Source organism: Pelmatolapia mariae, linkage group LG8 (genome assembly GCF_036321145.2).
Source record: "Pelmatolapia mariae isolate MD_Pm_ZW linkage group LG8, Pm_UMD_F_2, whole genome shotgun sequence".
NCBI classification, from domain to species: Eukaryota; Metazoa; Chordata; class Actinopteri; order Cichliformes; family Cichlidae; genus Pelmatolapia; species Pelmatolapia mariae.
In genome coordinates, this window is record NC_086234.1 from 6,105,307 (window position 1) to 6,130,448 (window position 25,142).

The 25,142-nt window shown below is 38.8% G+C and overlaps 2 protein-coding genes across 3 annotated transcripts in view; both read left to right on the forward strand.

Moving 5' to 3' along the window:
- Window positions 1-217: 217 nt before the first annotated feature.
- On the forward strand, window positions 218-9,451 carry psmd11b (proteasome 26S subunit, non-ATPase 11b). Its single transcript, XM_063482601.1, has 13 exons — window positions 218-317; window positions 1,368-1,469; window positions 2,283-2,479; window positions 3,366-3,423; window positions 3,717-3,911; window positions 5,508-5,652; window positions 5,744-5,804; window positions 6,177-6,239; window positions 6,491-6,616; window positions 7,332-7,367; window positions 7,474-7,525; window positions 7,615-7,757; window positions 7,850-9,451. The coding sequence occupies exons 1-12, from the start codon at window positions 227-229 to the stop codon at window positions 7,755-7,757; spliced, it is 1,269 nt and encodes a 422-aa protein (XP_063338671.1). The 5' UTR covers window positions 218-226; the 3' UTR covers window positions 7,850-9,451.
- A 1,144-nt stretch (window positions 9,452-10,595) lies between these two features.
- Window positions 10,596-25,142, forward strand: part of LOC134633667 (vesicle-fusing ATPase-like) — a 33,250-nt gene continuing 18,703 nt past the window's right edge. The window contains exons 1-9 of one of the 2 annotated variants that reach the window (XM_063482602.1): window positions 10,596-10,698; window positions 13,828-13,913; window positions 14,441-14,543; window positions 16,500-16,539; window positions 20,726-20,892; window positions 21,127-21,234; window positions 21,462-21,537; window positions 21,958-22,113; window positions 24,711-24,910. In XM_063482602.1, coding sequence (XP_063338672.1) covers window positions 10,687-10,698; window positions 13,828-13,913; window positions 14,441-14,543; window positions 16,500-16,539; window positions 20,726-20,892; window positions 21,127-21,234; window positions 21,462-21,537; window positions 21,958-22,113; window positions 24,711-24,910 — 948 coding nt within the window. In that variant the 5' untranslated portion in view covers window positions 10,596-10,686. Of the gene's footprint in view, window positions 10,699-13,827; window positions 13,914-14,440; window positions 14,544-16,130; window positions 16,147-16,499; window positions 16,540-20,725; window positions 20,893-21,126; window positions 21,235-21,461; window positions 21,538-21,957; window positions 22,114-24,710; window positions 24,911-25,142 lie in introns of those variants that run through there. The other variant, XM_063482603.1, reaches the window with a different exon arrangement.

Consider the following 25,142-nt stretch of genomic DNA (forward strand, 5'->3'; position numbering starts at 1 on the left):
GATCCAAGATTCTCAGTTATTGTGGGGAGAAAATTGTCATGGGCAGAAATAAGAACTAGTTTTTATTTATTTATTTATTTTAAATACTGTAACAAAGGAATTTGATGACTACATTTCCCATTATTCCTTTCAATCCCGACATGCAAGATGTACAGTGGCGTCACAGGCGTTTGGTAACGTAGTCCCCGCACGTATTTTTCATTCAGGCAGCATTTGAATAAGGAAGATGGCGGCTGCAGCGGTGGTTGAGTTTCAGAGAGCTCAGTCTCTCATTAGCACGGATCGCAACGCCTCTATCGACATCCTACATTCAATAGGTGAGTCTTAGGCTGGTGTTTTGAGGTGAATATCATCCCATTCACTGCTGTAATGAATGATTTTACAGTTAGTGTGAGGCGGCGGGGTTAGCATGTAGCTAGTGGCTTTGAATAGCTGGAGCCGGTGGTGTGCCGTGCTGACTCACTGTAGAACGGTGGCTAACGGGAATTGCTAGCTGGTGGATGTTAGCTCGTTAGCACCGTTGCTAACTCTAGGCCTAGCCATGAAATGTGTCTGTTGGTGGTTGTCAGAATTGTGCATGAGTTTCACTGTGTGTGTGTTGGAGCTGTGACACTGAGCACAGTTCTCATTGACCCAACTAAAGACTGTCATGTTAGCATAGTTAGTGTTGAGGCTAACATCATTAGCCTGTTATCAAAAGCCTCTCATCAACACAGTGAAAAGCAGCTACCTTATAAAGCGAGAGGACCTATAACCTGTTTCATAATCAGCTGGACCTCTATAAATAACTAAATGATGGTGTAAACACACGAGTAGTGGTAAAGAGTTCTTACATTTCCCACAACAGGTATAGCTGTCCCCAATCTGCCTTGTCACACCAGCCCTACTAGCTGGCAAGATGTCCTTTTCTCTTGTTTACCTCTAAGGAACGTATGTTCTTTCAACCTGTATATCTCTAGTATCAGCGCTGAAATTATTAAATGCTCAATTCCCCAGAAACTGCTCAAAGGGGCAAAATCATTTCTTAGTTATTAAGCCACAAATTGACTGTTTCCCTCAGGATTGTTTTCTTTAGTAAATTAGTTGGATTTTGGAGATGGTGATGGGACAAAGATATCTCAGTTTTGTCCTGCACAGCTTTGGCTTTTCAAAAGTATTTCAAAAGATTTGGTTATTGAGAATTTTATAGAACCAAGAAAAATATTTCAATATTTTTGGTTAAACTGTTTATGTCACATGACAAATCACAAGATGGGACTGTGTATTGCTATAATAAAGTGTGGATCACTATGCATGTTTGTAAATTTACTTACCTCATTGTTATATTTTAATATTTTTTTCTCATGTGAACTTGTTCTGTTTATCAGTGAGAAGAGATGTTCAAGAGAACGATGAGGAAGCGGTTAGAGTTAAAGAACAAAGCATCCTGGAGCTGGGCACACTGCTGGCAAAGACGGGACAAGCTGCAGGTAATGTTCAAAGACATTCTGTGTACATTTTATGTTTGGCTAAAACCTGGGTCCTGTTCCAGAAAACAGTTTCAATAAACTCTGAGTCTAGACTTAAACTCTGATTTGATTTGCTCTAACATCAGAAAAGTTCAGTTTCCAGAAAAGCTCATCTGAGTTAGTTCAATTGACTTTAAATAGAAGTTTCTCGGTAAGTGTGTACTTAAGTAACGGCAGTCGGTAAATAACAAGTAGAGCCTCCGTTAAAATCCAGTGGACTGAATAATCTGAATGCATGTCAGTGTGGACTGTAACATTTGTCTTACAAAAGAGGGGAGGAGAAAAGACTAATTTTAATCAGCTTGGTCTACTCAGTCAAAATTTAATAGACAACAAAGCTGGAGTCTCACCCAATTATGTCATTTAAAAAAAAAAAATTCTGCCATCTGACAGGGGTGAAATTCAGGTTACATCAACTGAATATAAAAATCTAAACCTTTCAGATAATGGTTAGATCTAGTAAGAATATCTCACTGGGATTTCAGCATTTGTAGTGTGAACTTGTGCTGATCTGATAAGAGCTCTTAAAGCTGCTTTAGATGCAGCAGGAGGTGCCAATCAGAGAGAAGACCTGCCAGTGAGCAAGTTAGGTTCACAATCTGTTTAGGTTATATGTCTTTTTGCAACAAAAAACTCAGTTTCCCTCATTTCAGGGTTAACAAAATGAGTTTTCACTAAATCTGTTGCAGGGCGCTGCTCAGACTAAGAGATGCTGTCATATAAATGTTTTTGCTCTTAAAGTTTTGAATAAGTTTTTTTTGTTTTTGTCCACAGAACTTGGTGGACTCCTGAAATTTGTGAGGCCTTTCCTGATGTCCATCAGTAAGGCCAAGGCGGCTCGGCTCGTCCGCTCTCTGTTAGATCTATTCCTTGACATGGAAGCAGCAACGGGGCAGGAGGTGGAGCTGTGTCTTGAATGCATTGAATGGGCCAAGGCTGAGAAGAGGACCTTCCTACGACAAGCTCTGGAGGTAAAAAGATGTCTAGCATAGGCTTGTAAAAAACCTAAAATGTGTAAGCCCATACATACTTTGTCCACACCACGTATGAGAGCAGAAAAGTGTTAAAACAGTGCTACGAAGTCTTTTTCCTGAACTCTATCACTTTTACACCAGATGTGGCCTTTCTACTTTATAAAAGGAAGGGGAAAGATAACTGGATTAAGTGGGGGATTATTTTGTATTTTGGAAGTTTGATAGTAAAGACCTCCAGAGTAATAAAAGCAACAAATTGCAGTACATGAACTGTGCCATTCAGATAGAAGAGGAGTATGAAGATGGTTATTGGATTTGTCATAAATGAAGTTATTGCTAGCTGATATATTTGTACTCCCACCTGACCTCACTTAGTGCTGACATGGAACACAGTTTATGAGTAATGAGAGTGAAAACAAAGAAATATGATATCCCCAAACAAAAAATAGCGGCTGTGGGAGAGATCAGATTTAATGCGTTCTGACTCATGGAGTGGGAGACGCTGTGATTTCAGACAGATAATGATGGAGCGATTGGTTGTGCAACGCCACCACTGTGACTCTGAGATGAACCTGGATGAAAACAGGAAACCTATGAATCCTTTATCTTTGCCTGAAGAGGATGACAGTTGTAGTTGTAATTTACAGCAATTATTGGAAAGCTAATAAAATGCTCATGGTGTGCTCGATATGATACCTGCAAGAAACAGTTTGATACCAGTTACAACCAGATGTTTTCATCATCAAAATGCTGTAGAAGTTAAGATTACTCTGATGGAATTAATAAAGGGTACAATTCTGTCATTAGTTGTTTCTTATAACTGCTTCCTGTCTCAGCTGTTGCTGCTGTTCTCTGCTCATCTAACAGCTTCTTGTTCTTTCAGGCACGACTGATCTCGCTCTATTTTGACACCAAAAGATACCAGGAGGCCTTGGCTCTTGGTGAGTGTTTACAGATCCTTTTTAACATTTTTATGTTTTGGGTGAATAGCAATGTCTGTTTTCTACCACCAAGATATTTGGCAAGAAATCTTTCATTCTTCTAGTGCTAAATTTAAAAAGTTAATGCTTGACTAAAATACTTCATAAATAAGGGGTTATGGGAGGAAAATTGAGCAGCACATATCAGCACTATAATTGTGCATTCATCCCCTGGCAATTACATAATTTTGAACAAAGTTATTGCAGCAGCTGGCATACACGATATTAACACAGATTTGCCCTCTTACCCTCAGGCTCCCAGCTGCTCCAGGAGCTGAAAAAGATGGATGACAAAGCTCTTCTGGTGGAGGTGCAGCTGCTTGAAAGTAAGACATACCACGCCCTCAGTAACCTGCCCAAGGCCCGCGCAGCCCTCACTTCAGCCAGAACCACCGCCAACGCCATTTACTGTCCTCCAAAGCTCCAGGCAGCTCTGGACATGCAGTCAGGTAAGAGTTACCAAAGTCTTACCTGGAATAACTTTCTGTCTGGGCGAATTAACAAAAGGGGAGACTAGTTTTTCCTTCATTTTTTTATTCATCAAGATGCGGGATTGTAAAGGCCAGGTTCACACTTGACCGGCTGATTACTGCTGAATATTTCTTGCATGGGGCTGAAACGGTTAATAAGGCAGATGGATATAACAGCTAATGAGTGGTGTGCTCATCCATTGTAGAAGGTAACTGAACAGACTACATAATACTATACCTCTGCCTGAAGGTACATCATCCATGCTCTGCTCAGTAGAAACGCAATGATCCGATACTAGCGAAAAAAAACTGATTCAGAAAAAGTAATAATCAGCCTAAACAGTCACTCTGAATAACTAGTGAAAAAAGAGGTGTCAGATTTAACACTGATGATGCTTGAAAAATGTTGCAAGGGTTTTACACATTTTACGGGGAAAGGACTGCATTGGACTGATGTCAGCAGATACTCTGACGATGTGAGATCAGCACAGTTTTCTGGCTTTTTAAGCCATCCTTTCCTGCAACACTACCATGTAAAAATTCAAACATTGTCATTGATAGAATCTTTTATGTCATTCGATTGCAGAAGTTGGATATGTGGAAAAATTAGTGCCTGATGTCTACCATGTTGTCCTCTTTTGGTTCAGTCATTGAGTGGTGCCAGGCATACCATAAATCTTTGACAAGATGCCCTTTTCTAGAGTTTAATATTGTTTGATAGGATCTCATAGTAAATGGTAATTTTCTGGCCTTTTTTCCTTTTTCTTAGTTTCAGCTTTATTTACAAAAAAGGCACATGTTTCTATTCTTGTTAAGTTGAATGATGTTATGGTGGTTTAGAGTAATAAAATGTTGATGTAGACCGTGCTGCACCATCAAGAAATTTTACCCTTATTAATAATTATTTTGTGTTTTAATAACATAAAGCAGGTCTTTTCTCGACAGGTGCATGACAAATTTAGATTTGATCTCCAGTGCCTCTAACGGTTATGAGTGTCTGAAAACCACACAGTTTCTGATGTTGAAGCCAGAAGAGCTTGGAGGCACGATCTTATCATATTTATTCATGGCTATAAATGGCGGAGTGAATTAATACAGTAGAGCTTTTGTAGTCTTATAAACAGTTTAAAGCAGTTTGCACCAAAAGCTGCATTCATGCAGCCCTTTTACAATTGCATACATACTCATGACACATCCGGGATGTTTTTGACTTTCAGTGTCTTGTCTACACGGCAAAATACAGACTTTGAGGTGCTTGGGATCAAACTGCTAAACTCCTGATTACAGGATGGCTGACTAAATTCTTAGACTTAGCTGCCCAACACAATATGACCTGAAAAAATGACACAACATGATCATTTCTTTTGTACTTTCCAGCGTTATGATTAAGTTGTCCATGTCGGGCAACGCCCAGAGAAGCTCAGCACATGGTGGTTTTAATACTCTTTGGAGTCATGCAGTCATATGGCAGCCTCGGCGCTCCAAGTTTTTGTTGAAGCATCACATACTTCACTGTTGTGGGTTTTTGTTTTTGCCTGAAATGGTAACTGTCATGCTGTGCCATCTCTGGTGCAGGGATCATCCATGCAGCAGAGGAGAAAGACTGGAAGACGGCCTACTCCTACTTCTTTGAGGCCTTCGAGGGTTACGACTCAATCGACAGCCCCAGAGCCATCACAGCACTCAAATACATGCTCCTGTGCAAAATTGTACTCAACTCGTAAGTAGTACTTATACTGTTTTACAGTAATACGTGGTACTAAACACTCTTTAAAGGTCTAATGAATGTATTTATTACTTGACTCTTTCAGGCCAGAGGAGGTACAAGCCCTGATCAGCGGTAAACTGGCCCTCAGATACACAGGCAGACAGGCAAGTACAAGCTGTCACTGGATTTTTATCCAAACACTGAAAGAATCACAAATGCTGCAAACCACCTTTTGAACTAAATTAAAATATAAATATCAGTTGTGGATTATTCACAAAGCAGCAGCTTTGGTGTGCAAAGGTGTAATAAACGTGTTATTTAAGGGAAGCACACAGTTTTTGTGTGAGTGCTGCAGATTTTACTCAAATCTTTGATGATATTTGAGTTTAAATAAATGTGTTGCTGTGTTTCAGAAGAAAATGACTTTCACTGTAACTACCAGATATTTCTTAGTTTTGTGTGGGTGCTTCATTAATCTTTTTTTTTCTTTATAAAAGCATTACTAATATTTTATTTTCTCATCTTTCTGTTTGTAGACAGAAGCATTGAAATGTGTAGCCCAGGCCAGCAAGAACAGATCATTAGCAGATTTTGAAAAGGTAAGAATGCTTTTAGCATTGTCAAATTTTGCCCAGTGGCTTTACATAAAGATGAAGAAACACACATTTTGTCATTTTGGTCTTTGGTCTCACATTTGTCAGCTGAGGGTGACGTGGCACACTCAGAAGTTAACATTAGGTCCTCGATTTTCATTTTGAAGGATTAAAACCTTGACGTTTTGTGTCGTAAGCTGCTTCCTTGTTGTTTGAGAATTCAAAGTTTTCCTAAGTCAGAGTTTGGCATGTTCCAGGCCCTCACAGAGTACAGAGCAGAGCTGCGGGACGACCCAATCATCAACACTCACCTGGCCAAGCTGTACGACAACTTGCTGGAACAAAACCTCATCCGAGTCATTGAACCATTTTCCAGAGTGCAGGTGAGAACATGCAAGGCTCAGGTGTATATAGGAAACCCACCACTGTAATACAAAATGTGAAAACTTTTACCAATCGGTCCTAAAACTTTACATTTGCTGAAAAGTAAAGTTGTATTTGTGTCTTTGAAGAAAAAACATCTCATAACATGGGATCATTGTAAATACAGCCGCTAGCAGACTTTGTTGCACTGACAGCCATATAAGCCACGCTCTGCTTTTCTGAGTTAATGCGATACCATCTTTTGGCCTGAAAGCTTGATTTTATAAGCAATAATGCTCCCCCTTCCCCTGCTGTTTGGTTTATTACACTTTCATTTTGGTGAAAACTTTGGGAGATACTGGCATCTTTGTCTCTAGAGTCACTGCATAACTGCGTGAATATATTTTAGATGCATCACCTTATTTCCCAAAGGTATATCAGTTTGAGTGATCGTGGAGAAACCCTGCAATATCCAGAAATGGCACACGGACACACTGTGGACTATTAGCATGATGAGGCAGCTACATTAAAAGCCTTTCTATTTGATTTAACTCTTGTGCTAATCATACAGTTTATACTGCGTATTTCTATCAAACAATAGAAGCTGAAGTCTGCGTGACTGCAACGTGTCTATTACTTAATACTAGTACAGACTGATATTGTTTGTTCTTCATCATTACAACTGAAAAATGTATAATTAAGACCTGTATTTAATTTGTGTCCTTCGGTTTTCAGATAGAACACATATCAGGTCTAATCAAACTATCTAAGGTAAGTGTTGCTGCATTTTGGATTTATTTTATTTAAAATTTTTTAAGCTAACATTCAGTCTTGTGTATCTCAGCTCATTTTTAATTCCTCATTTTTATCTCTTTAGGGCGATGTTGAGAGGAAATTATCACAAATGATTCTGGACAAAAAGTTTCACGGTAATTGTGTTGTTGTATTAAAAAAAAGTATTTTGCAAAGCTATACTCGGCAGTCTGCTGTAATCCTTTTTTTTTGCACGCCGCCTTAGGAATCCTCGACCAAGGTGAAGGTGTTTTGATCATATTTGAAGAACCCCCAGTGGACAAAACATACGAAGCAGCTTTGGAAACAATTCAGAACATGAGCAAAGTCGTGGATTCGCTTTACAACAAAGCCAAGAAGCTGACATAGGTGAGTAAAATTAAAGGATTCGGTTATATGTGCAGTCTTCTTTCTCTCGTCTAAATCTATTTTTCTTCTTCTTCTTTTTTAAAACCCCTCAGAGCAGATCACTGCAGCAGTGAGATGGAGAAACTGTGTGTTTGACCAGCGTGTGCAACATTTTCAGAGGGGACAAGGGAGAGCAACAGGAAGTCCCACAAACTGCAACAAAACAGGATCCCCCACCATCAAACCCTCCCCCCTCTCTACCCCTCCTCCACGGACAATTTCATCACTTCTTTTTTTTTTTCTTTTCTTTTTATTCTTTTTAATTTTGATATCTCTTCAGGATTCTGTATAACACTCAGCGGCCATATCAGGCCATCAGGGAATATTGTACAACCACAATAAAAAAAGATGGAAAGGTTTAAGAATATATATATGTTTATATCTGCTGTAAGGTTCGGCCTGCCAAGCCTTAAAGCTGACTCCACTGCAACCTCAAAGGTGCAACTTTGACCTCTGTGGCCTCGGGCTCTGCGAGGCTTTCTCCTCCTCCATATCTTTCAGAAGCACACTGTTCAGTTTTTTGGAAGGTTGGGATGCTCCTTGGAGTGCTGATTTTTAGCCCAAGAGCTCCCTCTAGCTTTTTTTTTTTTTTTCCTCCATTCTTCGCCATATCAATGCCAACAGTTAGTCCCCTCTGTATTTCAGATATGTATTAAACACTTTCTTTGTTTTTGGTTTTTGTGTTTTTCTTTTGTTTTTCTTTTTTTCTTTTTCTTTTTTTTAAAAAAAAGGAAATCAGATGGTTGCCACGTCTGCCCCTCCTGCTATTATAAGTTTCTAGAACGGACAGGATGCCATTTCACCACTAGTGCCATGTTTTCGGCGCTTCTGTTTGCCTCAGTGTTTGGGTGCAATGAGATCGCAGGGTAGAGGTGGAGATCATCGCCTCTGAGCGTCTGTGAGTTAACCCGGGTGAACAATTCTCCATTGTTAGTTCCTAGCACTAGTGTGGTATGCTAGCAACCAAACAATTTGTATGGTTTTGATTTGGTTTTTGATTTTTTTTCCTTTTCTCGTTTTGTTTTTCTCTTATAAAGACATTTTCGAAAATAAATATTTTGTATTTTAAGGATTTTGTCTTGTCTCTTGCAAAAAAGAAGAAAAAAATGTTGATAATTTGGGCAGATGGAGCTAGTTTGTTAACCACTAAGCTGCATGAGGTGGTTAGTAGGCTGGTGTTTCATGTTGCAAAATTCTCTGACATGCATTTAATGATGGTAGAGTATCCCAGATGATGTATACGATAGCAAATGTCTTTTTTTTTTTTTTTTTTAAAGAAGAGGTGTTTACATTAAAAAAAAAATTAAAATTACTCCCAAAATGGAGATGTTAACACCCTAAGAACGAGACTACACTTTTGTGTGCTGCTCTGTTAGTAACAACTTAACATCAAAGGGCATTAAATCCATTTTTTCTAATGGCTTTGATTTTCATTTTGCTTTTTTTTTTTTAACTAAAAGTAATTTGTTTTATCACATTGAATTAACCTTTTCTATGATTCTAAGCAAGATTTATTTCTTTTCCTCAAAAAACAAGAAGCACAAGTCGTTACTGTAGCTGTCATGATAATTAAGAGTTCCAGATCAAACACTACATCATTATGAGAAACTTTGGATCCCCTCGCAGCATTTCTACAGATTTTTCTTTTTTTTTTTTTTTTTTTACAGATTTTCCACATCTGAAATAAAGATTTTCATTTGCCTTTGAAATTTAAGTATCTTGTTTTCCAGCTTATATTTTCATAAATACAGTTTTCTGCTGTCCATGTGATTTGAAAGCATATTTAAGTTTTTATAACTCATAGAACAAGACGTGGTTATCAAATTGCACATTTATAGTAGTTCTTTATTAGAAGAAAGACACAGGTTACTGATGAATATATTTTTTCATGTGGAAACGATATAAATCCCAGAGCAGACAAATCATACACTCACTGGACACTTACATATGCATTTTCCCTTTAAACAGCCTTATTGCTAAGTAGCACAGGTTGAACAAGCTGCTGGAAACAATCCTCAGATATTTTGGTCAATACTGACATGACCGCATCATATCAACAGTTCCTGCAGATTTGTTGGCTGCACGTCCGTGATGTAAATCTCTCCCCTCCACCACATCCGAACATTGCTCTATTGCACTGAGAAGTTCTTCATCTACAGAAACTATTTTGAGAAAACAAAACAAAAAAGTTTCACACATTATCTTCTTCACAGAATCCACAATCCATCTGACTTAGCACATTTACATTTTAGCCACATTTTTTGTTTATTTGTTCTTTTCTCCCATAATTCTTGTTCCCAGTGATAATAATGCCTATATGTTTAATATGTGTTTTCACCTTTATATTACAAATTACAATGTTGTATCAGCCACAATTTGACATTTTAATATCTGATTTCCTAAAACATTTATTTCTTCAACGCCATTGTTTTATTATAGCTGGACTTAGGACCAGATAAGCCTGGTCCAAGGGCTACATAACTTTTGATATCCCTAAATAACATCCGAGTTTGAAATTTCTGAGGGTTTCTAATATGAAAGGAAAACACAGGCATAATAAAAACTGAAGACTATAATCTAAAACTAAGTCTAAACCCAGCCTAATGTTATTGTGGATCATTTTTCCCCATAGAGAAAAGAATTTGTTTTATCTATTATCTGACACAGCCTTTTTTTTGTCACCTTGGAGCAATCCAACCTGGGAGAAGATCAGTTTTATGGGTGTCTAAGGATTTCAGAAACAAGCTTCCCGTCGCCTGCGTGATGACGTTACAGTACGTGTTGAAATCCCGCCTCCTTCGACGTCAGTCTGTGCGTTTACCTCTGTCAGCGGAAGCTTGATGCAGAGTTTTACCAGAAGTAGGATAAAAAACAAAAACAGCCCACAGTGATGTCTACACGGGTGAGTTTATTTGAAGCTCAGACTCAGAAGTACACTTGGAGCGGAAAATATTGAAGAATAAGCCGGAAGTACACTGCAGGGGGGTTTGTACTCGGAGAGTGAGCCAGCACAGCACTAGCTGTGTGGCAGATTCAGTTGTCATTCATAACTTCGTAGGCAGCCCGGAAGACAAATGGAGTATCTTATGACCAGTGTGAAACTCAGCATTCACGCAGCTGTTTTGTTTCCCACCTGTGAATTATTATAAGTAACATTTGCCATATTTGGGCTGTTTAGCTGTGTTTTTAGCCTCGATATAAAAAACCTGCTGTTCAGGGTTGGATGTGTCTCTGAAGTGAAATGAAGGAAGTGTTGCGGTGTTTAATGGGTAAAAGGGAACAAGAAAGGCACATAAAGAGAAAGGTTTACTGTAAGCCCAAACTTACTTTTAACTCAGTGTTAAAAATTGCATTTTTACTAATACTTTAGCTACGTTCAATTAACCAGTAATTAAGTCTGAAAAGCTCTGTGCCACTGTGTTTTGGCCCAGAGATATAGGGTATTTGGTGATTTTAAAAGTGTGATATTCTAATATATCATCCTATATATTAATTCACACACATGAAACAAACACATTTCACCAGCATTTTTGTTATATGTAGTAATATATTTGCTTAGGTACTGGGGCCTGTAATTGAAAGCAAGGTTAGTATACCCAGGGTATGTTTCCTTTGTCTGGATTCACCCCTAACATGTCAATCAGACTAAGCAGTCACATGAAGCTGGTCATCATCTCATTAAGTTAACCCAGGATTTCCCAATCTAGGTATAAGTGTATTTGTAAGGGGAGGCGTCACAGCCGCTGATTTTGCAAAATAAGATGCACCTTTAATAGCAACCCTGCTGCTGCAGACATATCAGCATTGTAAGAGAAAAAGCACTATACAATAGTTTAGCATTAAAAGTACTGTATTAATGTGTGTGTATTCTAAATGTTTTGATCAGTAAGACTGGGAAAGAACTACTAGGCTGTATTAATAAAGTTTAGTCTATTTGAAGGCATCTCTGTCAAGATGTGGGAGAATCTGATGCATTATAGTCAAGTAGCTTTTTCCATTAAAGTTGTATTTAATGCAGTTAATGCTATAGCATAATTCATGCGCAAAATATTAGTAACCATAGCTTTAAAATTAATGTAGTGATCGTCGTTTAGATTCACCTCGGCATAGTACAGGTGTTACTGTCAAAAAGAGAAAGAATGGGCTGTTCTCAGCCAGTGCAACATGTAAACGTGCATTTTGTCTGCATACACACAGCCTTAGTTTTTAGTCAGTTTTGCTGTAGCTGTGTAAAACAAAGTGCTGCTGGATGAGAGTAAGAGGAAAGATCAATTATCTTCTAGTTTAAGCTCGTTAAAAAGATGGTTTGATAAAGGACTTTTATCAGATTTTCCCCAGTAAACGTCTTGAATGTTGATAACAAAAGTGAGGGCTGCTGTGGACTCTAGAAAAACATGTTCTTTCATTCCCCCAGTTCAACATCTCGGTCACTGTTTGCTGTGTGGAGCTAAGTTACTAACTACACCCATATTGACAGTAAGCTTCACTGCTGTTCTGTCATCAAACATCTTGCTGAGAAAAACAGAGGCCTCTTGGGCTAAATCTTATAATAGATACTGAGTGTAGTTGCAAATATGAGTCAAGTATGGTTTTACATGCCATGTCACCTTTCTGCTGTACAATAAAATTGAGTCTGTTCATCTGGACGTAGTGTTTTCAATGGGAGAAACCTTTCATGATTCATCCAGGTGACGTCTTCAGTCTCAGAGGCTTTTTTAGGCTTTTTTTTTTGGTACTTTAGTACTTTTTTTTGTTCAGAGAGGAAGGGGAGGGGGCCCACTGAACATGGGTCAAGACACCTTCCTGCTATTGTTTTCCCTTTTTCAATGAACAAACCTAAAACGGTTCTTATTATCACTAACAACTCGCCAAAAAATAACAATTCTTAATACTTTTGACCTTGGATAGACTGACAATCTGAGATTATCAGGAGAGCTGAAAGGCACAAGAAAGCCTACTTCCTGAAATGCTCAAAGTAGGCCAAGATTAACGTTTTTAGATCTAGGTCAGCACTTAATCATCTTTTTGGATATTTGAGTTGAAAGCAGGTTAAATCTTGGTTGCTTTCTAAGAAGGATGTAATGAGATGGGGGTTTTCTTGTAATTTTCAGTGTTTCTACAGTAATTTGGTTTGGTAATGTTGTTGTTTTTTTTTTTTTTTGCTATGCAGCCTGTATGTTTCAGTATAAAGACTTGTGTATGAATTTGCCTTGAGACATTTTCTGTTTTCATAGTTTCATAATTATTTTTTTACACAACATCCTGATGTGGAGTCATAAAGATCACTGAGCTGAAAACCTAGTGTGCAATTACAGTACAAAATGATTCTTCAAGGGCAGTCTAAGAGCTGACTAGGCTACGCAAAGAGAGTAGTAAAAAAAAGCATGCATGCATGTGACTCAGGTGTGCAGAAGGTTAATGTTCTGCTGTGGCTTTGACATCATTGCTTTGCATAGTGCAACTGACAGGAAAAAACCTACCAGCACTGAAGAAAAAAAAAAAGATTGTACAGGCTTGTGGTGCATTGGACTGCTAGTTTTAAACCTTTTTAAAGCTCAGGGTGCACTAAACCAAAATTTGAAGGCACACTTGTATTCATACTAGCACTAAAAAGCTTCTTGGTTCAGCCATGACAGCACACATGTGCTTCTATGCTGTTAATTTCAGCTGGCTAAATCCAAAAAGGCAGGAAATAATACAAATTATCATGTCGCTTTCCCCATGATGCACTTCCCACCTGACAAATTTACCTTTAACTGGTAAAAGAAGTGAGGTAATGTACTAACAGTTTTAGCTTTCAAAAGTCTAAATTGGAGTTGCAAAATTAAATTAATTAATTTACAATTATTCTGGCCAAGTGTGATGATCTGATTCTTTTTTGTGTCATGTATGACCATAGGCCGACCAAACCTTTTACCCTGAGGTTTTTTAACACAAAACAAACACAAGTGATGTAAAGACATAACTTGAGAAATGCTTCTATTTGTATTTTTTGTCTTTTGCAAAGTCACATTTTTTTTTCTCTGTTCAGGTTATGCAAACGGCTCGATGCCCGTCAGACGAATTGTCGCTCACCAACTGTGCTATCGTCAGTGACAAGGATCAACATTTTGAACAGTGAGTCAGATTTTTGGTGTGCATCTACACAGGCTGTGTGTCTAGTTTCGTCAAACCAGTGGGTTTATGTATCAGCTGATAGTGATGTCTGCATTCAGATTTTTGACTTTCTAGTAGATGGACAGACCCAGTTAAAAGACCCCATTATGGGATGGATGTTTGTATGTCCATGGCATTTGCTGAGTCATGGTCTGATTAATCCAGTAAAAAACAGCTTAAAGTAACATAGATACAAACTGTTGTTGTTATGCTGGTAAAAGGCCAAGAATGAACTGTCCAGCCCAAATCATTCAGTTTATAATCATAAATTCATCAAAGACAATTAACGTAAACATGTTAGGTGCTTCTGTGAAGGACAGTCAATGTTACCATTACATTTATAATATATGAATTCTTTGCATCTATATTCATTCGTAACTCCAGCCAAGGTATCTCGTTTGAAAACCTTTGTCAAGATAAAAAAAAAGTAATGGTAATTTGCTTGTTTCAAGTGTTTGCTTCATGTTTGCTTTCCTTCTAATTCTTAGAATTACACACGTGATTGTGCGCAATTCAGCCCACAAGTATGTTTTCACCTTGAAGCCGCATTCCAGTGTGAACATCAACACCATCGCCTTCAGTCAGGCCCAGGTAGGCTCAAATGTTTGAGAGTTTCAGATGATCCTTGGCTGCATGTTGTCACTGATTACTCGGTTCCTTGATGCATTTCCTGCAAATATGATATCTCTGTATTTTTACCGATACTTTTTTACCACGACTGCTTTCTGTAAGTACAGCGTCTTTAAATTCAAAGGTTGTAGATGTCAGGACCTTAACAGGTCTTAAATTGGGTAAAAACAAACTCAGATGAACCATAAAACATGACTTAAATAAATGTGTCATAAATGAATAAAGTTAAAATGCAGAATTAATTATCAGACCGTGCAATGCTCAAAGAAACAGCAAAATAACCCAACAGAGCTATCTCAGATTGTACAGGCCTCAGCTAGCATGTTAAATGTTAAGGTTCATGACAGCACCACTGGAGAAAGAGTGAACAAGTATGACTTGTTTGGAAGTGCTGCCAAAAGAAAGCCTCTTCTCTCCAAAAAGTAAACAGCAGCATGGCTCAAGTTTGCAAATTTATATGTGAACAACCCACGAGGATTCTGGAGCTGGAGATGTCCTTTGTACAGGTAAGACCAAAGCGGAGATGTTTACCCATGATGTACAGTGCTACTTTGGCAAAAACTAAATAGTGGATATCAGTAACAACACCTCATGAGGGGGGGCTTGTTTTTCAGCCAACCTGAGCACCTCGCAGTCATTGAGTTGACCATGAACTTCTTTACATAACAAAGTATTCAGGTGTTAAATGTGAGGCCATCTGTCCAACAGATACTAAATCATCAGGGGTAATTACACATGCTGCTTCTCCATTGTTTATTTTTTGTTAAATGATAATTACATTGTGTAATATATGATGTGTTTCTGTTCATCTGAGGTTGCATTTACCTAACTTTAAGACCTGCTGTAGAATAGATCATTTATTATGTCCTGAAATGTAAAACCTTAGACTTGACAGAGTGTACTTTTTCTTTTTTATTGATGGTATTACTGTATTTTGAGCAAAAGCAGCAGGTGAGCTGTTAGGTGTGCAGCAGTGATCAGAGTGATTGACTGGAAAATGTGACTTCCTAGCACGTATTTAAAAGCAGAGGTTACCTGCGTCAGGAGCTGCTGTAGTTTTCAGGAAACTTAGTAAAACACTTCAACATTTTCCCCTTTTGACTGATTTACGTTTTTAATCAGTAATAAATAACTCAGTGTTTTTGATGGGGGGTTTCTATGAGTTCCTGAGCCACAGCTCATTACCTACAGTAGATGGCAGTAGTCACATGACCAAGCTGACCAGCATGGAAACTAAAACAATGCACTGTTTGGGACACAGTAAGCAGCAACAGACACAAATTTGTGTCATAGATAACTTCCACTTATTAAAAAATGCATGAAAACACTTTGATGGTGTTCAACAAAGCATATTGTTGTGTGTTGCTCTTTTAATCTTCATAGCAGTTTGCAATCTGATATTCTGACAAGTAAACTTAAAAACTGTGTGGTAGTTTGAGAGCTCTTTGCATGGACCTCTTTGTTTGTCTCAAACTGTCTGTTCCTGCTTTTTCCTCTTTTTGCCTTGCCTGTCTCTGCCTGCTCTTCTTCCATCTATAAACTTGGCAGCTACGACCGCACACAGGTACTACTGTAGCCCCCTCAAAATGGTCTTATTTTACCACAAGAATTATACTTACTGAATGACCATTTAAAACATGGAAACTGAGTCTGCCTGCTGTCTCAAATAAAAATAGCTAGTTGCCCATCAAAGACACGAGTGATGTATTTCAGTGGAGTTTTGTGAAATAAGACCATCTTGCAGAGGAATGTTGCACTGTGAAACGTGCAGTGATGTTTTCTGTGTGGTAGCTTCGTAGAAAATGTTATTGCCTTTTAGACTGCTAAATGTTAGCAAGGTTGTTGCCATAGTGCGTCACTTTTTAAGAGCAAATGATAAGGCATGGAACTAAATCAATCACTTCTCTTTGTTCACAGAGAAAATGGGCAGGCATAATAATTGGACAAGAGATTGAAGGTGAGTTGAAGATTTAATCTTTTCAATGCATTTTTTATTTAAAGCTTTCCACATTTGGCCACTTGGGGGCAGCAGAGCAAAATGAATACAAAACATGAAGTTTTTTTTTGCTTTTTGTTAATTTGTTTTCTCCCCATCTGACTTCTTCTGGAGAAAGAAGTCCCTCTTCACTTGACAGATATGTGATATTGGGGATGAATTTGTGAGACAGTACACAAGATTGGATTTATCTTAATTGACAGAAATCTCTGCATTTTCATCCTTTTTTCATCCTGTTATTCTTGAGGCTTTAGAATGCAGTTATACTGATATAGCTGATAATTAAGATAAAATAAAATAAAGATAATTTCTGTTATGAGCAGCTCTCCGTAAAAGATTAGTTGTTTCTTACATATATGTACTAGGGCTGCCACAAACGATTATTTTGATAGTCGACTAGTCACTGATTATTTTTGCGATTAGTCGACTAATCAGATCATGCATCCCTTGGACAAAAAACGTACAGCTTATTGCACCAGCATGCATCTGCTCTTATATAACTATCATTAGCTTACAGCTTTAAGTGTTTAAGATATGTGCTAACTAAAAATAAAGACAAGATGATAGTTTATTAAATTTTAATGAAATTTGCAGATTGTTTCGGTGAAGTTTAATAAACTCCTTGCTATCTCAAATATAACAGGACACCGGAGTATATTCTGGAGCATCTCACACTTCTGATAACCAGTTGTCTGCTTGACGTTTATTCAGCTGTGTAAAAACTATAACTTTAATCTCAGCCAAACCGATTTGCTCAGGAACAAATTAAATACTAAAAAAGCCAAACAATAACATTTTTAAGTTATCTAAGTGACTTATGTATGTTAAACCTGAGTAGCGAAAGACGGCGGTGGGTTTGAAAACGATTTGCCGGGAGTCCGGTGTTCTCACGGGCTGTAGTGAGCCTTGCCCCCGGCTAGCTATTGAGCTAGTAGTTAACAGGCGTCTCCGAAAATGTCGGAGCGCTTTTGAAAATATGTGGTGTCTTGATAAACTGACCAGATATTTGAGGTTTACACAGCTACATTCTCGCCTGAAAATATGTTAAACGTTTATTTTGTGACCCAGAAAGAATAATAACAGTAATATTAAAACTAACTAGCTGCCGCCATTGTTGGAAGCTGAGCTGGGCTGCGCTATGAATTCTGGGACAGAGCTACTACTTCTTCTTCTTCTTCGGGGTTTAATGGCAGCTGGCATCCTTGTACATGCAGTGCTGCCATCTTCTGTTTCAGTCCGTTATTACACTCTTAAATCCTACTACTTATTCCTGCGTCTTTTGTGATCTTACAAAGCTTCAAACGACACGTCGACTGTTAAATCAGTCGTCGACGATTTTGATAGTCGATATATTGTGACTAGTCGACTAATCGTGGCAGCCCTAATATGTACAGGGTGATTAGACTAATGATTGCTCTAGTAAATGGGTGTGAAACTCATTTTATTTCACAAGCCACATAGAGCCCATTAAAGAGAGCCAAACTAATGAAACCAGTGCACCACCAGTCTAAAAACACTTCTAACTTTAGCCTGAGTTTTGTGTAAAGAGGTTTTAGTAAATTCTGAAAGGTCTAACATAATACATTTTGTGATTGCTACTGTTACATGGTTGTGTATTTATCAACAGAGTTTCAGTATTTCTCTCATAGAAGTGAATACCTTTAGAGTCACTGGCAACTCACTATTTTAGAAACACAAGAACCACTAGCAGGGACCTTGAGGGTTCTTTGATGTAGCGTGCATACTTCTGACTGCACACTGCAGTCTTTCTCACTGTGCTAACTTCTGATGGTCTTACCATACAGATTTCTAATTGTGCGTGAGGTTAGAGGGTATAGCTATTATTCAAGTGTCAGGAGGGAATGAGGGAATATGATTTGCCCGGCAGATTGAAAGACAGTTTAACAATATGTGTAGGTGTTGCCTCTGCATATCTGTCACAGAGGCTAGCCAGCATCCAGTGAAAGAGGAAGACTTTCCTTTGATAGATATTTTTACTTAGCCCCTTCGGCTAAAGTGGTGCGTCTTACTTGATTTGGGGGGAAGAAAAGAATAAATGTCGTCATAGTTTTAAAATTTGATCCCCGTGAAAAACATGAATGCCCTTACTCTTATTCTTCACGTATTCTTATTCATCAAATCACTATGTTTTGGTATTTAAACCTACCATGTATTTAATCATTCTAATCATTTTCATAATGAATATAAATGTGGTAGCAGTGTCTTCTAGTGACTATGATTAATTTGGGCATATTGAATGTGGATATTTCCATTACCTGGCAGCAGTGGAAATATCAGCACGCTACTTTCAGACTATCTCATTTTCATAATGAGATAGCAGCAGTTTGAAGACATTCAGTTTAAAGTGAAAGGGGATGATGGATCATATCTAATTCAGGAGCTGCCTGCTGGATTTCACATTTGGTTTCTCACATTAAAGGCTGAAGGAGCTGCTGGCTACTAACGAGGAACTAGTGATGTGGTTATCCCTCCATATGCACTAATGAGCTCAGATTCAGCTATTTAGTTAGCATTTAACAAAAGATGAGAGGGATACTAGTAGATATAGCAATATGTAAGGTGCTGGGGAAAAAAGCAAGTACACTCTCTTTAAATTCTAAAGTTATACATATCAGAACGTAATAAGTAACCTGGTGCTTAGCAGGTCTTAAAATTAGGTAAATAAAACCTCATATCAACTGCAAAAAAACTACATATTGCATTTGTTATTACTTATTTAATAAAAACTAAGCCAAATGCAGATGCAGTGTGTGGAAAACTAGGTATATTTTACTGCCCTGTGTTGCTAATCAGCTTTATAAAAGCAACATTTTATCAGTTTGCTGTTCTGGACAGTGTTAACAAAATACAAAGGAGGAATGATGCCAGCAGTAATCAACTGTAACTGCTCATCAATCTGGGAGTGGTTAAAAAAAGTCAATTTTCACATTCCGGAAGTCCATTATTCTGCAGTGAGAAGGATTATTCACAAGTGGAAAACTCTGAACAGTTGCCAATGTTCCCAGGAAGAGACCTAGCACATTCTTCTTTGGAAGTGTTGCCTGGCAGCATGGCTTAGGTTTGCAAAATTGCATCTGAAACCTGTGGTTTTGCACATCAGTTTGGGGCGATTGTGGCTCAAGAGTTGGGAGTTCGCCTTGTAATCGGAAGGTTGCCGGTTCGAGCCCCGGCTTGGACAGTCTCGGTCGTTGTGTCCTTGGGCAAGACACTTCACCCGTTACTGGTGGTGGTCAGAGTGGCGCCAGTGTCCGACAGCCTCGCCTCTGTCAGTGCGCCCCAGGGTGGCTGTGGCTACAATGTAGCTTGCCATTACCAGTGTGTGAATGTGAATGTGTGTGTGAATGGGTGGATGACTGGGTGTGTAAAGCGCTTTGGGGTCCTTAGGGACTAGTAAAGCGCTATACGAATACAGGCCATTTACCGTTTATTTACCATCAGTTTATTCTGCTTTTATTTACATTTTATGAGGCTTCGTAGCCTTTTCAAACAGACAGTATAGTATAGTTTTTTAATTGCATTCATTTTTTATTAGTATTGGGAAATAAAATTACATTAAAGCTACTAATGTCATAACAGATTGAAATGTTTGTAGGTGATGGTGGTGATAAAAACAGCTTTCATGATGTGTTTTTTGAAAGTTTCTCCTTTTTTGTTTACATCAGCAGGCATAATAAATCATTTGGGATCAGTGTTTAGAAAGAGTAGTATCGAGGAGCTAAATAACGAGATGGAACAAGAGAAGCACTAACTTCTATCCAAAAAACGTGACTCCAGACAAATTTTAATGTTGTGCTTTACATGGTGGATATATGAATTGGGAACTGTTCCCTCATTTGTTCACTATGAAGTATTTTCTTCAATATAACTCTGTGTTTTGAAAACTGCTATCCAAATAAAGTGATTTTTATTATTCGAACAGCTTTATTAGGTGATATAATAAACATTTTTACACATGCACTACAGTCCTACACTTTTTCAAACATTACTTTAGCTGTTTGCAAAAATACAAACTGTAACATCCAGCATTAAATAGTCTGCCAGCTCCCCACTACAATGCCCTTGAGCAATGATTCAGGTTAACGAGAAATACTTTGTGCTTTCATTTTGTTCTTTTCTGCCATCACAGTGTCAAACTACACGTTTGACAAGTCCAAACAGTGTGTAAGCAGCATGACCGTGGAAATTGACTTCCTGCAGAAGAAGCATGCAGACAGCAAGGCCTACGACACAGACAAGATGGCTGCTGAGGTCCTCCAGAACTTCACCAACCAGGCCTTCAGTGTTGGCCAGCAGGTGCTTTTGGCTTTAACGGTTAACAGTGTGCCACTTTAAATATTGATTCTAAAAAAAACAAACGGATACCACTTTTAAAATGAAGCTTAATAACACCTTTAATAAATTTAAGAGTAGATGTGTGATCACTTAAACTTGTTTACTACTTAAATGTGTGTGTGCTTGTTAAGCCGATTATCTACGTGTGTTTTTGTTCGTTTTGTCCTGTGCACGTATCTTCTTTTTTAAAACCAGCTCGTGTTGAGTTTCTGCGAAAAGCTGTTCATCTTGGTGGTTAAAGATATGGAGGCCATGGACCCCAGCATCCTGAGGGGAGGACATGGTTCTGGGAAGAAACAGAAGGTATCTGGAGAATAATTTTTTGGTGTCCCTTGATGTTCACTCACCTATATACCATGGTAGCTATTAATTTTAATCCATAGAGTTTATCTTAAACCTTCTCAGGTAGTTAAAGGGCCAGATGTTGTACCTGAATGTTGATTTCAAACAGGTTGATGCTGTTGTTGAGGCAGTGAAAACAGGGCAGTGTCTCAAGCTAGTTATCATCTTACTTTTGCTTGTTTCTTTAGATTGACATTGGTTTGTTGATGGCAAACAGTCAGGTGATTTTTGAGAAAGCAGAGAACTCATCCGTAATCCTGGCCGGTGAGTGTCGGACTTTTGCTTTTTCTCTCATTGTAAAAATAGATTCTCATATACCTACACTTAATACAAAGTGCAAATGTGACTGCTAAAACCACTACACCTGTTACACCTGCATTTACATACATCTACATTAACTACATCTGAAGCAATTCTCTAAAGTACCACAAGGGGGCACGCTCCACTCACTTAGCTTGGCCTTTGGGGTTTAAAGGCATTGGGTGACTTATTAATGCAATATTTTAAATACAGAAACCAAAACTGCCTCAAGGAGACTTTAAAGTTACATTTTAAAGTTTTAATTAACTTTGATGCCCATCAAAATAAAGCTTGCGACATCTAAGACACTAACAAACAGAGGAAAAAGGAATTAAAAGTGTACTGTTGAGTGAATAATAAACATTTTTATGTTTTACCCTCCAGGGAAATCTAAGACTCGAGAGTCACGGCAGTCTATTATTAGCCCAGACTGGAACTTTGAGAGGATGGGCATTGGCGGCCTTGACAAGGAGTTTTCGGACATCTTCCGGAGAGCCTTCGCCTCCCGAGTGTTCCCTCCAGACATAGTTGAACAGATGGGTAAGCCCCCCTGGTTTTGCCATCACGTATTCATTTGTTTGTGTCTCTTTTTCCACTTCTTATACTGCCATGTTTAAAGTCTGATGATGATTTAAGACATCTGTGTGATGAGGCCATAACTGGCCAACAAAAAGAAGTCCGGTTGCGTCGAAATCTATGAAAAAATGACCCTATTTCTTACTTCATCTATGATCTCAGGAAACTGTTTCATGATGATGTTATTGTCTAAACTGTTTCTACTCTTATTGGCTCAAATATGGACTTCATTTTTTAAATTATCATCCCATTTGGAGTGATAAAGCATTGATCCTCAGTGTTTTGTCAAAGAATTTCATAGTCACTCGATATGAGTGCATTTGTCCATACTTGATGAACATTAACAACCAAAATGTGGAAAGAAAAAATCAATCCTAATTAATCACTGTTTTTCTCTCTCTCAGTATTTCTTCCACTGTTCATCAGATTAAAGAGATTACTCATGCTAAATATAATCAGTGTTTTCAGTTATTACATTCAGCTTGTGTTTAATCCTTTCGTCGACGTAACACAAACATAACGTTGAATAATTCCTCTGAGAAGTGCAGCAGCATTACCTGAATCGGCAACCCCCACAGTGAGGGAACAATCAAAGCAGTGTCCTTTCTGGGTGCCTGGACCGTGACTAAAATCCCTGCTATCCCCTCTCATTAATAAATCTTTGACAGCAATCAGATTACAATGATGATTCATTTGCCAAAAGGACAGCAGCTCATTCTAATGAAAGCCATCAGGCGGTCTTTGTGACTAATACGCAAACCCTCGCTTCTCACACGCATTCAAACACATCTGTCCTAATCCTTGCTCCAAGAAGCTAACAGTATTGTGAAAACCTGCTGTAAGGACCCCCAAAGCATGGCAAATATACACTTTACATAAGTTTCTCAGACTCTCCATACCTGCAGAGCTAAGAGCGGCAGTGTCCAGCAGTGTGCGAGCTGACCTTTAAACAGTTGGTTGTGTGCAGGGATTGGCCTTTGGCTGTGCCCAGCTGGCTGTTCTAATGAGATGGCATGTCCTGATAGCGCACCCAGCAAAAGGTAAAGCGGTAATTGGCAGGCGTGGGGAGCAGGGGGTGCAGGTGCTGACAGAGCGGCAATATGCGTGCATACATCACACATGATGTGTGTGTGCCTGAGAGGCTGAGAGCTTCACCTTGTCTCCCCTTTGCTCCCAGAGAGGTGAAGCAGACAGAGAGAAGCTTCAATGCTTGCTCTTCCAAACCCGACACAACCACATTACTTTTCCCCACCTTGCCAGAGAAGCCAACCCCCTCGTCTCTCTGCTCTCACCTGTCAGTCGGGCTGCTTTTCCCTCAGCAGGCCTAAATGGCAGCTCAGATGGTTATCTGCGGCCTCTCAGTTAGTCTGAGCTAAATGTCATTAACCAGGTGCAAAAGGCCATTTAAAAGAGCCACACTGTAAACATCACTGAGCGGAGAGCTCACGGATTCCACGCATGATCTTCTTGGAGAAGAAGCAAGTCTTTGAAGGAAATATTAAGTGCTGCAATGATACAGCTTACACTTCTACTCCCTGGCCTGATCATTAAGGTGATATGGATGTGCATCAATGGAGGTGAGGTAGAGTAGGTATTGCAAAGAATGCCTTCTCTACCATGTTCATGATGATCACACACTTACCCCCAATTCAAGGGGGAAAGGTCAAAAATGTCTGTATTTCTTAAGAAAACTAAATTCATATTTCAGCTTCTTGTTAATATCTGTAGACAAACTATAGAAACTTCATCACTTAACACCAGGAGGCTCCTTACTGGCTGAGTAAAACTTTGCAGGGCGTCACTGCAGTCCCTTCTCAGTCAACAAAAAAGTAATCCATTAAGATCATTTCTATAAAAGGCTAACATATAGCCAACTTCTTACGAAGGATTGAATATTAAGCTTGAGTATGATGACAGAGCGATAATACACCACAATACTAGGGTGTATGCCAACATTTTGCAGCTGCTGTGCATTGTATAAAGCTAAATTATTGTCCTAAATCTTGGGTAATGATCCACACTTAAAGGAAATGCCTTCTCCTGTTGAATTACTATTTTCTTTTAACTGGAGAAGCCATTGGTCATCCTTCTTACGTAACCTCTGGGCTCTCCAGTGTAACCAGCAGATTTCCAGGCCAAGACTTCCTGTTCTTTTGCTTGTATATGTTTACTAGTGCATATATATTTAAACACAGCTAAAATAAAGCTAAAACATTAGTGGATGAGACAGAGTGGTTTTGAAATTGCATTTCAGCAACGTAGTTCTCCACGGACTGTTTACCTGTTTGCAGCCAGAGCCTACTCAAATGTGGCTGATCAATACAACTTGGACTGCAGACAGAAACCGGATAGCTTCTGGTATCAAATCCCTTATCCCTTTGTGAATAGATTTAGCACATTCTTATGCAGACATCTGTTTAAATAGGTAACTGTTTTGGAAACATATGATACAAATACTGCATTTTGCCACTGATTTCTACTCATTTTCTAGCTGTGAAAGTGAACCGTGGGTGCTCGGTTTAACATCAGCTCCTCTCCTCTGCTTGTCCATCTGTCTCCAGGCTGTAAACATGTGAAGGGAATCCTGCTGTACGGCCCCCCAGGCTGTGGTAAAACCCTGATGGCACGACAGATTGGCAAGATGCTGAAGGCCCGGGAGCCAAAGATCGTCAACGGCCCTGAGATTCTCAACAAGTATGTGGGAGAGTCTGAGGCGAACATCAGGAAGCTGTTTGCAGATGCAGAGGATGAACAGAAGAGGGTGAGAATAGAACACGATGTACATTTTGTATTGTTCTTCCACAACAGAGCCAGCTTACCAAAGCAGAGCAAACATAAAAGTCCTGTTGGTATTAATAAATGAGTCTGTTTTGTTGCAGCTTCCAAGTAATATTGGCTGTGTTGCTAGAACTTTCCTAAACTTCTAATCTAGAAGTCATCAAAAGTCACTGTGTTTGTTCAGAGTATTTTCTCAGTAGCTATTAGCATTCTTC

What these genes read in the sequence shown, in the direction of transcription:
- psmd11b (XM_063482601.1), top strand. Translation starts at nt 227, where the DNA reads ATGGCGGCTGCAGCGGTGGTTGAGTTTCAGAGAGCTCAGTCTCTCATT. An exon ending in CGACATCCTACATTCAATAG is followed by an intron (nt 318 to 1,367) that starts GTGAGTCTTAGG and finishes TCTGTTTATCAG; the next exon opens with TGAGAAGAGATGTTCAAGAG. An exon ending in TGCAAAATTGTACTCAACTC is followed by an intron (nt 5,653 to 5,743) that starts GTAAGTAGTACT and finishes TGACTCTTTCAG; the next exon opens with GCCAGAGGAGGTACAAGCCC.